At 35.8% G+C, this 13,200-nt stretch overlaps 1 protein-coding gene across 2 annotated transcripts in view; it reads left to right on the forward strand.

Annotated features, from left to right (window-relative positions):
• Positions 1-12,894, forward strand: part of LOC125668584 (general transcription factor 3C polypeptide 3-like) — a 39,894-nt gene extending 27,000 nt beyond the window's left edge. For both annotated transcript variants that reach the window (XM_048902875.2, XM_056164302.1), the window contains 5 exons: positions 5,760-5,884; positions 6,209-6,296; positions 8,855-8,925; positions 9,823-9,934; positions 12,237-12,894. In XM_048902875.2, coding sequence (XP_048758832.1) covers positions 5,760-5,884; positions 6,209-6,296; positions 8,855-8,925; positions 9,823-9,933 — 395 coding nt within the window. In that variant the 3' untranslated portion in view covers position 9,934; positions 12,237-12,894. The remainder of the gene's footprint in view (positions 1-5,759; positions 5,885-6,208; positions 6,297-8,854; positions 8,926-9,822; positions 9,935-12,236) is intronic.
• Positions 12,895-13,200: the final 306 nt, after the last annotated feature.

Below are 13,200 nucleotides of genomic sequence, written 5' to 3' on the forward strand. Positions count from 1 at the left end.
GTTATATATATAATTATTATATATTATATCGGTTTAAGTGTTTAGTATTGATGTTAATTAGTGCTATGCATATACTGGATTTTCGTCGAAAATAAAAAATATATTTACAGGTATTTCCCTTTCTTCGGGAAATACAGGTAAAATGAAAGTCTATAGAAATGAAAATATTTCACCTGACATCCTAAATTTATGTGTGACATATACCAAACAGTCATATTTTTAAACAGACATATTTTTAAAGTAACGTTTATCTGGGTTTACGCCGCCGCCCCCCCCCCCCCCCCCGCCCCCCTATTTGAAATATTAGATCGATACAATATGAATTGCATGTATATAAAACAGCCGTCCGATTGTTTTGCTACCTGTTGGTTTACTTTCTGCGGTGTTTACAAGTTTTACAATATGTACTATTCCTTGATTGTGAACGTACATATGTATCTTACAATGCTGTAAATATGTACAAAATAGCATCGAATCCTAAAAATAGCCGATAAAGTTTACCATTGCGTAGCTATACAGCGATACGTTTAGTAATAATTATGTCGCTCACCTTTTGTTCGCACGTAAAAAAAAATGTTAAAAATTGTATTTTGGCAACACTAACCTGAAATTATAAAATGTTTTGCAAATACTAATTTATTTCCGAAATTAGAAAAAATCAACTTGTAGATTCAGCGTTCTGCCCTGTAGCTTTACTCTTTTACACACACACATCTCTCGAAAAAAAAAATGCTTGACAAATAATTGAAAATATTTCTAAAAACCTGATGATCAATCAAATTATTGTATTTCACTTATGACGGTTAATAAAATATTTTGTAAAATTTTTAGGATCTAGACAATATCAACAATGAATATTTTCCCATGAAAAATCTTACTAATCAGAACGCAGGTGCGTGTTCTATTTACGAAAACAGTGATGACGGTGAATCAGACGATATGTCAACCGATTTAGAGGCCCGGGTACACATGTTTGGGGAAGGGATTGCCAACTTACCCCATGATCCTTGTACAGAAGATGTGAAATAACGATCTTTAATTGAAAAGGGATGCGGGTGTGCGAAAAACTCTACATTTAGTTTTTCAGACATCAGAGAACACGCCATTTCCTTAACTGAGATGACAAAAAATGAAAGACTTTCATATTATGGCGAAGTTTATAAAGATAAAATCTAAATGTAGACAGTCAAAAGATGGAGATTCAATTAGAAAACGTCTTCGATACATTTATGAATTTAAGGATGTTGAAGTTTGTCGACAAACTTTTTTGATAACACACAGCATTGGCGAGTTTACATTGAAATCTCTGATACATCATCTGATCACAAATGGGTTGGTTTCAAGAACTCATGGAAATAAACATAGGCAGCCCAAGAATGCATACGGTTTTGATGTTTTGAGGGATGTTCCTCAGTTCATATCTAGTTATGCCGAAGAGCATGATCTGCCTCAGCCGGCAGCAGTCAACAGGAATATCGGTGTACACATAATTCTACCATGCAGTGAAAGCAAACAGTCCCTGTACAGAATATACGAAGATGTTTGTATCGATAATGACAAGACAGCAGTAGGGCTACTGACGTTCAAAGGCATCTGGCAGATTTGCTGTCCAAATATAAAATTCATGTCACCCAAGACTGAAGTATGTCCTATCTGTGAACAACAGAAAGATAACATTCAATCGGCGATGACAAAAAAAACGACAAGTTAGCTGCTCTGGACAAATATAATCTAATTAAAATCAGATCCTAGGATACGTTCACAATCGCTTACACAGAGTATACGGCGCAGATCTAAGAAGTCTGATTTTAATTAGATTGGGTCAAATATAGTGCATATTTGAATGAAGTGAAAGTAGAACGACAGGTACCTTACAATAAATAAAATTCACAGACCATTAAAAAGTGTGAAAAATATCTTATAAAATGTATTAAAATACTGTATTACAGCAAGTGTGTTTAAAATCCGTTGTTGTAAATACTGTGATATTTACCGATAATAAGAACTGCATGAGCAACCAGTCCTGGTACAAACAGCTTCGCCGATGTCAACAGAGCTTAACCATGTCCATTTATATACCTTTGATTACTCGCAAGCTGTATACATGAAAGGTGAAGATCTATACGGAACAGTGATCAATCTCATAACTCCTATAAGCAATACAAAATAGATAGTTTGGCAAACACGGACCCCTGTACCGCATCATGTTTGTCAAGTTGGACCTCTCTACTTTGCTACACCTAGAAAGATTCAGTTGTTTGGTGTTGCTATAGAACGTAGCTTCTTGATTATTTCTGTGTACTTCCGTTTCTAAATTTAGACAATTCAATATTTTCTGGCGAACAAATAGTATTTAGAAATAGGTTTTGTAAATCACGTAGGTCAACTTCCTAGTAGATGAGGATTCGACACCGGTAAAAACGGAACACACACCAAGGTCGCTATTAGCGTAATATCTATGCTTCATTTTTGTTTTGAGAATTTTGGACTGGGTGAAAAAGAATGCCACCTACAATGTGATAACGCTTCAAGTTAAAATCCAAATTAAATAATTAAAGATAGTAATGACGAAATAAGAACGATTGTGTAGTTGCACATGTATTATGAGTCTTTCAATTTTTAAAGAAGCATTTTCATTTTACTTTGAATGAGAAAACAAATATAAATTCATGTTGACGTACTTACTTTGTAGAACGCTGAGTGACAAACACCCCCAAATACATTTGCACATGTAAGTCCCATACCATGGCAAAAGCTTAGTGGACGTCGGGTCAGTTATTTTTCGGGGGCCCATTTTGGGTCTGAATTTCGGCCCTTTCCCCTCCTAAAAATTGCCAATTTTCCCCCAGCTTAGCTTGCATTTTCCCCAATAATGAAATGATGAAAGGAAAATGTATTTGAAAAAAATAAAGGTTCGATGTGAATTATATACATAAAACTTACATATAACAAAGTGTTATGGGAATGATGATTTGGATAGAATAGTTGAAAATTTTAGAAGGTTAAAGAAAATTAGATAAAGATAATATAATGTTTGATATGATTTTAAAACTTATTTACGATAAAATTGATTTTTCCCAGTTCGACTAAAATGTCAACTATTTCCCCCAATTCGAAAGCCACAGGACCCATGTAAAAATGTAGAAAAATCACTGCGGGTTTGCTTACTTAAAAAATTATACAGAAGGTCAGAGGTTGAATCTTGAATCAGTTAGCATCCGTAGTCAGAAAGGGTATTAGAAAATTCAGACACTTTGTTTTCCAAGCAGATAAGCCAGGTAGAGTACGCTATTTAAAAGAACGTTAGGTGGGTTTTTTTTTCACATAAGAAATGGATTGTAACAAGTCTGATTTATTATGTTACCACATATCGATTTTTTTCGGCTGTTACATGTAACACCAATCCTGAAAGGGGATACATTGTACTTGGGTGATATGTGTGGATATTGGGGGGAGGGGGTTGCGGCGACTACGGTATAATTCGCTGACTTGCCATCTCAACAAAAAAATTCAAACCTTAATCATTTTCAAACAAGGTACTGATACATGTATATATAATTTCCTCTCTGAATTAAACTCTTATCAATGATTTACATTTCTCCTATATATTGTGCACATTCTTCTACCGGTATTGTTGTAGCTAAAGAGGTGCCAGACTCACCCGGAACAGAACTAAAACTGCTGAAAGCAGGCGTGGATATAGATGCCATCCTTCCTCCAAGCCATTCCGGCAGCTGGTTTAACCAGAGAGAGAATGCAATACTTGTTTCAATTTATTAGACCTATTGTTAGGGCCCCGTATAAGGACGTAGTCGCCCCCTCTCCCGACACCCAGGGCGAATAAAAGACTATAAAAACTAGCCTATTTTGAATCTGTCATAATCTAAATAATTGTTTGAATGTTGATAAATGTATACCTATATATCAGATGATAAAAAAAACTTCAGACTCATGTATTTTGATTACGTTTGAAATAGTAGCAAAACGTAACAAAATACAACGTAAATTTCCAAAAATCATGACGTCAAACGACTCGATGCAAGTTTTTACCAAGTTTGATGGGGATTTTAAGGTCATTATCATTGGGCTGTAACGTAATGTTACATATCAACAGAAAGAGGAGAAATTCTTCTATCTAAAACATCTAAAAGGTGAAAAAGTGATATTTTTCACTTAAGGGTGGTTTTTGCTTGACGGTAATCATATATGGACTACCCATGGAATGAAGATGTTCCCTATCGATTTTGGGGTCAAAAGGTCAAAGGTCAAGCACACTGGACATCGAAGTAGCAATATGGTTTCCGGGCTCTAAAGCGTTATCCTTTCCACCTACTGTCACCATATCAAACATATGGACTACCCATGGGATGAAGATGTTCCCTATCAATTTTGGGGTCAAAAGGTCAAAGGTCAAGTGCACTGGACATTGAAGTAGCAATATGGTTTCCGGGCTCTAAAGCGTTATCCTTTCCACCTACAGTCACCATATCATATATATGGACTACACATGGGATGAAGATGATCCCTATCGATTTTGAGGTCAAAGGTCAAGTGCACTGGACATTGAAGTAGCAATATGGTTTCCGGGCTCTAAAGCGTTATCCTTTCCACCTACAGTCACCATATACATATGGACTACCCATGGGATGAAGATGTTCCCTATCAATTTTGGGGTCAAAAGGTCAAAGGTCATGCACACTGGACATCGAAGTAGCAACACTCAGAAAAGAGGTAGTTTATACCCATTACCAACACCCTTTGGGAGATTGGGGTAAGCGGGGGGGTATTCTTAGTGAGCATAGCTCACAGTACCTCTTGTTAAAAATTGTGAAATTCATGGCCCCTGGATCAGGGGTTCTGGTGCTAGGGTGGGGTTCTATAAGTCATATAGTGAAAATGCATTATTTCTTTGAAAATCTTCTTCTCTGTCCTTGGTTATTAAGTAGACAAACCAATAGCATGGTTATGATGAGCAAGGATGCCTCTTTCAAAATTGTGAAATTCATGGCCCCTGGGTCAGGGGTTCTGGTATTAGGGTGGGGCCCTATTGATCATATAGTGAAAATGCATTTTATTTCTTTGAAAATCTTCTCCTCTGCTGCTGGGTATTAAGTAGACAAACTAATAGTATGATAATGATGATCAAGGATGCTTCTTTCAAAACTGAAATTTATGGCCCCTGGGTCAGGGGTTCTGGTGCAAAGGCAGGGCTGACCACATAGCTATTCAATGTTTCTTCCATCCAAAAGTAAAATTCTTATATTTAAACACAAACCTAATTCAAACATTGGAAGGTTGTTACATGATACTCAGGTGACCTATAAGGCCCCTGGGCCTCTTGTATTTTTCAAGGTCAAAGTCACAGTATCACTTAGTAGGAAAACTTATAGGCAGTATACAGACCGAACTGTTGGGGCTAGGACCATCAAACTTGGTACACATACACTTTATGCCAAGTGGAGGATGCTTATTGTTTCTCAAGGTCAAAGGTCAAGGTCCTAGTAAAAGGACACAGACCAAACTGTTGGGGCTAGGATCATCAAACTTGGTACACATACATATTATGCCAAGTAAAAATATTGCATAGAGAGTACATGATTTGTCTTCTTTTTATGATGCAAAGAAAGTATATCACACCCTGATGATTGCTATTACTACTTGAAGCCAAGTTCTACAAATCATGGTGTAAGAAAAACACGCTATATTAGCTTTTCACGGGCGTATTATGTACCATTGGTGGTACTCTTGTTTCTTCACAGGAGAATATGTGGCTGTACTAAGACACTGTCCTGAGGACCCCCTTGTCAACCTCTGTATAGGACTGACATTTATTCACTTGGCAGGCCAGAAGTTTTCTTCCAAGAAGCATTCTCTTTTCTGTCAGGTAAATGCAGTTATCAGTGCTTTTGTCACTGCTGTAGTTAAAATTTAACAGGAACTATACAGTTAAACGTAATTATAATGAACACACTTATAACGAATTTAGGCATATTGTGAAGTGATATTTATCTCGTTATGAGAGGAAAGTAATGAAAATATTATTGGATATAATGAAGAAACATTAACTGTTTTTTTTTTTACTGGCCCTTGAGTTTCACTGGGTTTTTTTTACTGGCCCTTGAGTTTCGCTATAACTGTGTTTTACTACATACTGAGGATAATTTTTAAAATTCCATGGTAATATGACTTATGCTTTTTATTAATATAGGGTCTTACTTTTTTGAACAACTACACCGAACTGAGAGGTGAATGCCAGGAAACATACTACAACATGGGCAGAGCTTTACATCAGCTAGGTAAGATCATTGTATACAAACACATGAAGCTTTATGTTACTATTGTAAAGTGGAAATATACATTGGGAGTAGCTAAAACCAGATACCGTAAATGTGCATTATTACATTCGGTATTTACAGTCCCTGAAACTTTACCATTTTTCTGTTCATCCACCGTGCGCTCTCTGTTTACACTTTTGCGGTCACAAATCGTTCCTCGTTCGCTCACCGTTCAGTCTTTGCGTTGTCATTCAGAACACCAGAATGAAAGGATCAATCTTCATAGCAAGGCGAAAATGAGAACGTGTGCATAAGAATGAAAATTTTCTTATTATATCAGAAATTTAAGTTTGAAGTGCAAAATATCAGGATAATCAAATGTGAAAATTCAAGGAAAACTTCAGATCACTCACCAATATCAAAGAATAGAATAAAGCATTTTTATTGTTACAGAACTAGATTATTGTCTGATTAAAATGGTGGGGGAATAGTTCTGAATGAGAGAAGAATATAAGAGCCTGCTGTTATGAATTCAACCCTTATACATGTACACATAGTAAAGAACGAGTGCTGGTACATGTACAAAAATGAGGGAGTTTCAGTTCATAAATACTTCAACCCCCCCCCCTCCCAACAAATTATCATTATAGCATTTTCAAGGTTGGGCAAAGGCACAATTCATTATCATTATTTTTTTGTTTGACTTGACAAGTATCTCAGACAAATCAATCTTCCACTTAAGCCCCTCCCCCCTTTACTTTGAAAAAAATCTAATGCTACATTTCATTGCACATTCATGCCCAAATTTCAAACTGATTTAATAAGTATCTGATATTTTACGCCTATATTTATGAAAGACATTGTCAATAAATGTATCTGCTACTTTCACCAATTTGAAATTTGAAACTTTTGCATTGTTTGTCTCTAATGTAAAGATGTAATTATTCTCTTACATTTCAGTCCCACAAATATAAATAGATTCTTTAAATATTCTACATGTATTTCATTACAATAAACAGTTTTATCTGCAAAACAAATATACAAATATTGCACAATCTAAATATAATTCATGGTCACACTACTTGTACTTATTTCGTATGTACGAGGGCCCTCGTACATAATTCTGGGATTATTTCCCAGGTCGATGTACATGTAGTTACAATAAAGTGCAATTTCTATATGATGAATCTTTGCATATTTTAAGTGCAAAAGGATTTGTCATTTCAAATTTGCTAGCATTAAACTTTTTCATAATTATCTGTCTCGTTAGAAGACATGTTTAATTTAATGTGATGATTGATTTATGTTGCTTATGATGTATTCTCACCATTGACCAACAGACAAAACTGATTTATGCAGATAAATCAAAAGGAGATTTTAAGTGCAAAAAGGCCAAGCTTAACACACTGCATGACGAGCACTATGACCCCTGTTTTCTTTTTCATGGTATATTCCCTTTCAATGTAGAAATTGAAAATATAATTCCAAAAGAATTGAAAATATTTCAAAACTCAGGTTTGAATCTCTTTAATGCAAAAGTAGGGTTGCATATTTACTGAAACTACAGTCGCTGAAACACTCTACTTGATCGGTGAACTCATGGTGATATGAAGGTTTATTTTCACTTTTGTGTAAGCATTCGTCTATCATTTTGTCCTCGTTATAAAGATCAATCCTTTCATTTTGGAGTTCGATTGATAACGCAAAGACGAAAGACTGAATGAACTATGAGCGAATGATGAATGCATTGTGAACTTGAGCGGTTGGTGAATAGTGAACACAAAACTGAACGGAGAGTGCACAGAGAGCAAACGGTGAGCGAATGGAAAGTAGAATGTTTCAAGGACTCTACTTTTACACGTAAACATCCACCTTGTAGTAGTAATCATGATGTGATACTAAGAACGTACATGTATATCTTCATATCAATATTGTCATGAGTAATGCTTTGGGTTTATTACCTGAAGCAGTCAATATACTTACTTAGTCCTCTTCGTGCTGGTTTGCACATAAGGCTTCCACTAGAGACCTCCAGTATGCTCTGTCTTGAGACCAAGTCTTTATTTGTCCCCAAGTCCATCCTTGTTCCTTCATCTCTCTTTCTACTGCTCTCCTCCATGTCTCTTTTGGGCGACCTCTTTTTCTCTTCCCTGCTGGTGTCCATCTTAGAGCAACATGTGGGATCAATGTGGGATCCATTCTCAAAACATGGCCAAGCCAGCGCCACCTCTTCTTAATTTCCTCTGATACTGCTGTTGGTTTAGTTTTGTTGTAAATTTCTCTGTTTGATATTCTATTTGGCCAAAAAACTTTTAGAATTCTTCTTAAACATCTCTGGAAAACATCAAGTTTATTGCAGATGGTTTTTGTGACTTTCCAGGATTCTGAACCATATAAAAGAACTGAGATTACATTGCTTTTGAAGATCTTGATTTTCGTGTTAAGTTTGATTTTTGAGGAGTTCCAGATTTTCTTTAAACTTGCAAAGGCTCCTCTGGCTTTGGATAGACGGTGGTCAACATCGATCAACATCGAAGCAGTCAATATAACCATGGCTAAATGATATATTTTCATTTCAGGATTGACTTATGCAGCTGTCCACTACTACAAAAAAGGTCTGTCATACCCACCTGTGGTAGAGGATGAGGAGGTGAGTAGAAATGTGTGATATACTCCCCTGTAGTAGAGGATGAGGAGGTGAGTAGAAATGTGTGACATACTCCCCTGTGGTAGAGGATGAGGAGGTGAGTAGAAATGTGTGATATACTCCCCTGTAGTAGAGGATGAGGAGGTGAGTAGAAATGCGTGACATACTCCCCAGTGTTAGAGGATGAGGAGGTGAGTAGAAATGTGTGACATACTCCCCTGTGGTAGAGGATGAGGAGGTGAGTAGAAATGTGTGACATACTCCCCTGTGGTAGAGGATGAGGAGGTGAGTAGATTTGTCTGACATAATCCCTTGTGGTCGAGAATGAGGAGGAGAGTAGATTTGTCTGACATACTCCCCTGTAGTAGAGGATAAGGAGGTGAGTAGAAATGTGTGACATACTCCCCTGTGGTAGAGGATGAGGAGATTAGTTGACTAGGACTATTATTGTATTTTGCGGCACACGCTCTACCTTAATTACAATTAGTAGTATGAATTTCCATTTTATACCCCACAATTTAAAGATCTAATAATCATATTTATTGTCTCTGCTCTGTCTGTTGTAATCTGCTGTTTATGTACATAGTAAACCATAGACATGACTTTTGACTTTTTGTATAAAGCTTCAAACAAATTGAAGTCATGAAAGTCATACTTTGAGGTCAGTGGTCAATTAGGAATATGTCACTGCTTTGTTCAGAAGTCTAATTTGAAACAAGCTATCTTATCCCTTAATGAATGACTGAATCTTGTTCATATTGCCTTCCTTTGAGACATGTTTTATCAATGCGTTGTTTATACCAACTTCAGCACACATTTTTCAAATGTAAACTAAAGACATATTTTTTAAACAGTATATTCTAGATTGTGAATCGTTCATCTAATTATGTGTCTTCACAGAACCGGTTTGATCTAACTCGACAGCTGGCTTATAACCTGATGCTGATCTACAAAAACAGCGGGTCAGACGCCCTGGCCAGGCAAATTATGCACCAATACCTGGTTATCTGAGGTGAGGATTTACATACAGATTGATTGCAGAAATATACACACATGTCTAGAGGTTTGGGCATGCTATTAACAATGTCCACTGTATTTAGTTTTCAGTGCATGTTGACCACAGTAATGAATTAGACATAATTATAAGTCATGGATATAACGATATCCGTGTCAAAGATTACATCATGGATCCGAGAGTCCATGTTTATTGTTTGAATTCAGTAAAATAAACCTGTAACGAACATGTTTAAAACAAAGTCATGCTTATTGTAAATTGTTATTTATTCCCCAATGAGAAAAAATAACGAAAAATTTATCAAATATAACAAAGTGTGGTTATAAGGAACTGTTTTCTACTGCCTTGGAGGTTCGCTATAAATGTGTTTTACTGTATAATGAAGTTTGGATATGATGAACTGTTTTCCACTGCCTTGGAGGTTTGCTAAAAGTGTGTTTTACTGTATAATGAAGTTTGGATATGATGAACTGTTTTCCACTGCCTTGGAGGTTTGCTAAAAGTGTGTTTTACTGTATAATGAAGTTTGGATATGATGAACTGTTTTCTACTGCTTTGGAGGTTTGCTATAAATGTGTTTTACTGTATTATGAAGTTTGGATATGATGAACTGTTTTCCACTGCCTTGGAGGTTTGCTAAAAGTGTGTTTTACTGTATAATGAAGTTTGGATATGATGAACTGTTTTCCACAGCCTTGGAGGTTTGCTAAAAGTGTGTTTTACTGTATAATGAAGTTTGGATATGATGAACTGTTTTCCACTGCCTTGGAGGTTTGCTATACGTATGTTTTACTGTATAATGAAGTTTGGATATGATGAACTGTTTTCCACTGCCTTGGAGGTTCGATACAACCATATTTTACTGAACAGTGGAATCATTTAAATTTTAGAGGCAAAATTTTTGTGGATTAAATTGCTGTTTTGTTTGGATGAGATGTTGAGATATGGTTTGTTGTTTAGAGATATTGAAATGTTGAGATATGGTTTGTTGTTTAGAGATATTGAAATGGTTACATTCATTATTTGTTAGTTTTACATGAACAATCATCTTTTGGAAAAGGTGACCTTAATTGATATGTACCCATCTAGAGCCATATTCTACATATGCATGCAATGAATTCTCCATTTAATTTTGTTAAACATTAGGGAAGACTGCTTACTCAGAAAACCCTGTTCATTGCTTACCACACAATGTAAGTGTATGAGGATCAACCACATTATGTTCTTACTCCCTGTTATTGATTAAAAACAGTTTGTTTTGCCCCAAGAATTGAAGGTTTGGGGGATATAGTTTTTGATCTGTCCATTTGTCTGTCTGTGGCAAAAAACTTCAACCTTGGCTATATCTTTTACACCATAAGAAGTAGACCTTTCATATTTGGTATGTGTATTTCTTGTGGCAAGAACTTTCCATTAACAACAAAATCTTTGACCTGGTGAACTTAAGATTGACCTTTGACCTACTTTTCGAAAATTCGAATATAAGCCATATCTTTCAAATAGTAAGAGATACTGCTTCTATATTTAGTATGTGCATTTCTTGTGAGAAGACCTTTCCAACTATACCAGATTTGTTGACCTTGTGACTATGACCATTGACCTAGTTTTTGGAAATTTAAAAAGAAAAACTACAATGTCTTACAGTTCCCCTTTGTTGTAATCTGGGGGCATCAGTGTTTCACAAACACATCTTGTTTTTTTTACAAAACAAGATTTGAAAAATTGCCATGCACTAGATATGGGGGCAGGTCGATTGCTGTAAAATCAGTAATTTTCGGGGGGGGGGGGGGGCATTTTTGTTGTTTTCACAGTATGTGTACATTCCCGCAAACTCAAATCCTCAATGACCAAGAGAAACTGAACTACATATACATTTAGATGAAAGCTCTATAACCACTAAATCGAATTCCAACATTCATATTTTGAAATTCTATTCCAAGAAAATAGAAGTATTTGAAGGTGTGTGTGATCTGTATTTGCAGATTCTCAAGTAAAGGTAATTTTCTTTGGATGGCTTAATCATTGAAGTTGTAGATTTATTATATATACATGTATATAAAATTTAATTCTTCAACAAAATAAACTTAGATTCATTAAATCTTTTAATCAAATTCTGATTTATTTTTTTTTATCATTTGAACACCAGTAGTAGAAGAATATTCACAGTGATTATCATCCTAAACATTGTATTTCATTGAGGTTTTGTGTGGGGTAGAGTTACCATGGAATTGATTGTCTCCCATGAACAATTCCACAGTTCCTATGTATCGTGAATTAATTTTCAACTTTTTGTAAACAGAAAATTCATCAGAAGGGGCAATGGTACTATCAGATTCACAGCACAAGAACAGAAGTCGGTGCATAGAAGTCTAAGAGGATGTCGCATGTCATGAAATCAACATTTCTTCAAAGAACTTCAATCTCAGACACACACTTTGAAAATGAAAGGAAGAATGCTGCTGATGTTTTGTGCAAACTTCAACTCCTAAAAATGGAAAAGGCATAACACCAGTGAAGTCAAATTCAGATTTGATTTCCAGAGACCTTGACTGTAGGCTTAATGTGAAACAACCTTGACCTACATATTAGTGTGATCCTTTTTCCAACAAAGGTCAAAGATCTCTCAACTGGTCAAGAATCAAGATACATGATTGGTTGATTTTTTATACTGTTTTGGCAATATTTCAGCCATTTTACAGTGGTTTCAAGATACATGTATATAGGCCTAATGTGTTATATCTGTGAGGCTTTGGAAACCCAGATGTCGTCTGTCAGTGTCGAATGCAGAATGATGAGTGAATGTAAAACCCAGATGTCGTCTGTCAGTGTCGAATGCAGAATGATGAGTGAATGTAAAACCCAGATGTCGTCTGTCAGTGTCGAATGCAGAATGATGAGTGAATGTATTTCAGTTGTTAAAGAGTTATCACTAGAAATAAATTGGTGAGCTATACAAGTTTATGAGTTAATTCTTCTATATCACTGCATGTCAGCACTCTCCGATCTGGGGCAACTACAATTATAATAAAATGAGAGGGATATGAGATTTTGTAAAGGAACATACATGGACATGTATAAAGAAATCCCAATGTCTATAGGGACTGATAACAGAAAATAACCAGAAATTGCCACAATATGAGGAGATATTGCTGCTATTTCCAAGTGTGAAATAATGGTATCATTGATAAACACAAGAGTGTTCATGAAGTGTGTGAGAGTTACATGCATTCGCTGCTAGCCAGGTGGCTTTCTATTCTAAATAT

This window comes from Ostrea edulis, chromosome 4 (genome assembly GCF_947568905.1).
Source record: "Ostrea edulis chromosome 4, xbOstEdul1.1, whole genome shotgun sequence".
In the NCBI taxonomy this organism is placed as follows: domain Eukaryota; kingdom Metazoa; phylum Mollusca; class Bivalvia; order Ostreida; family Ostreidae; genus Ostrea; species Ostrea edulis.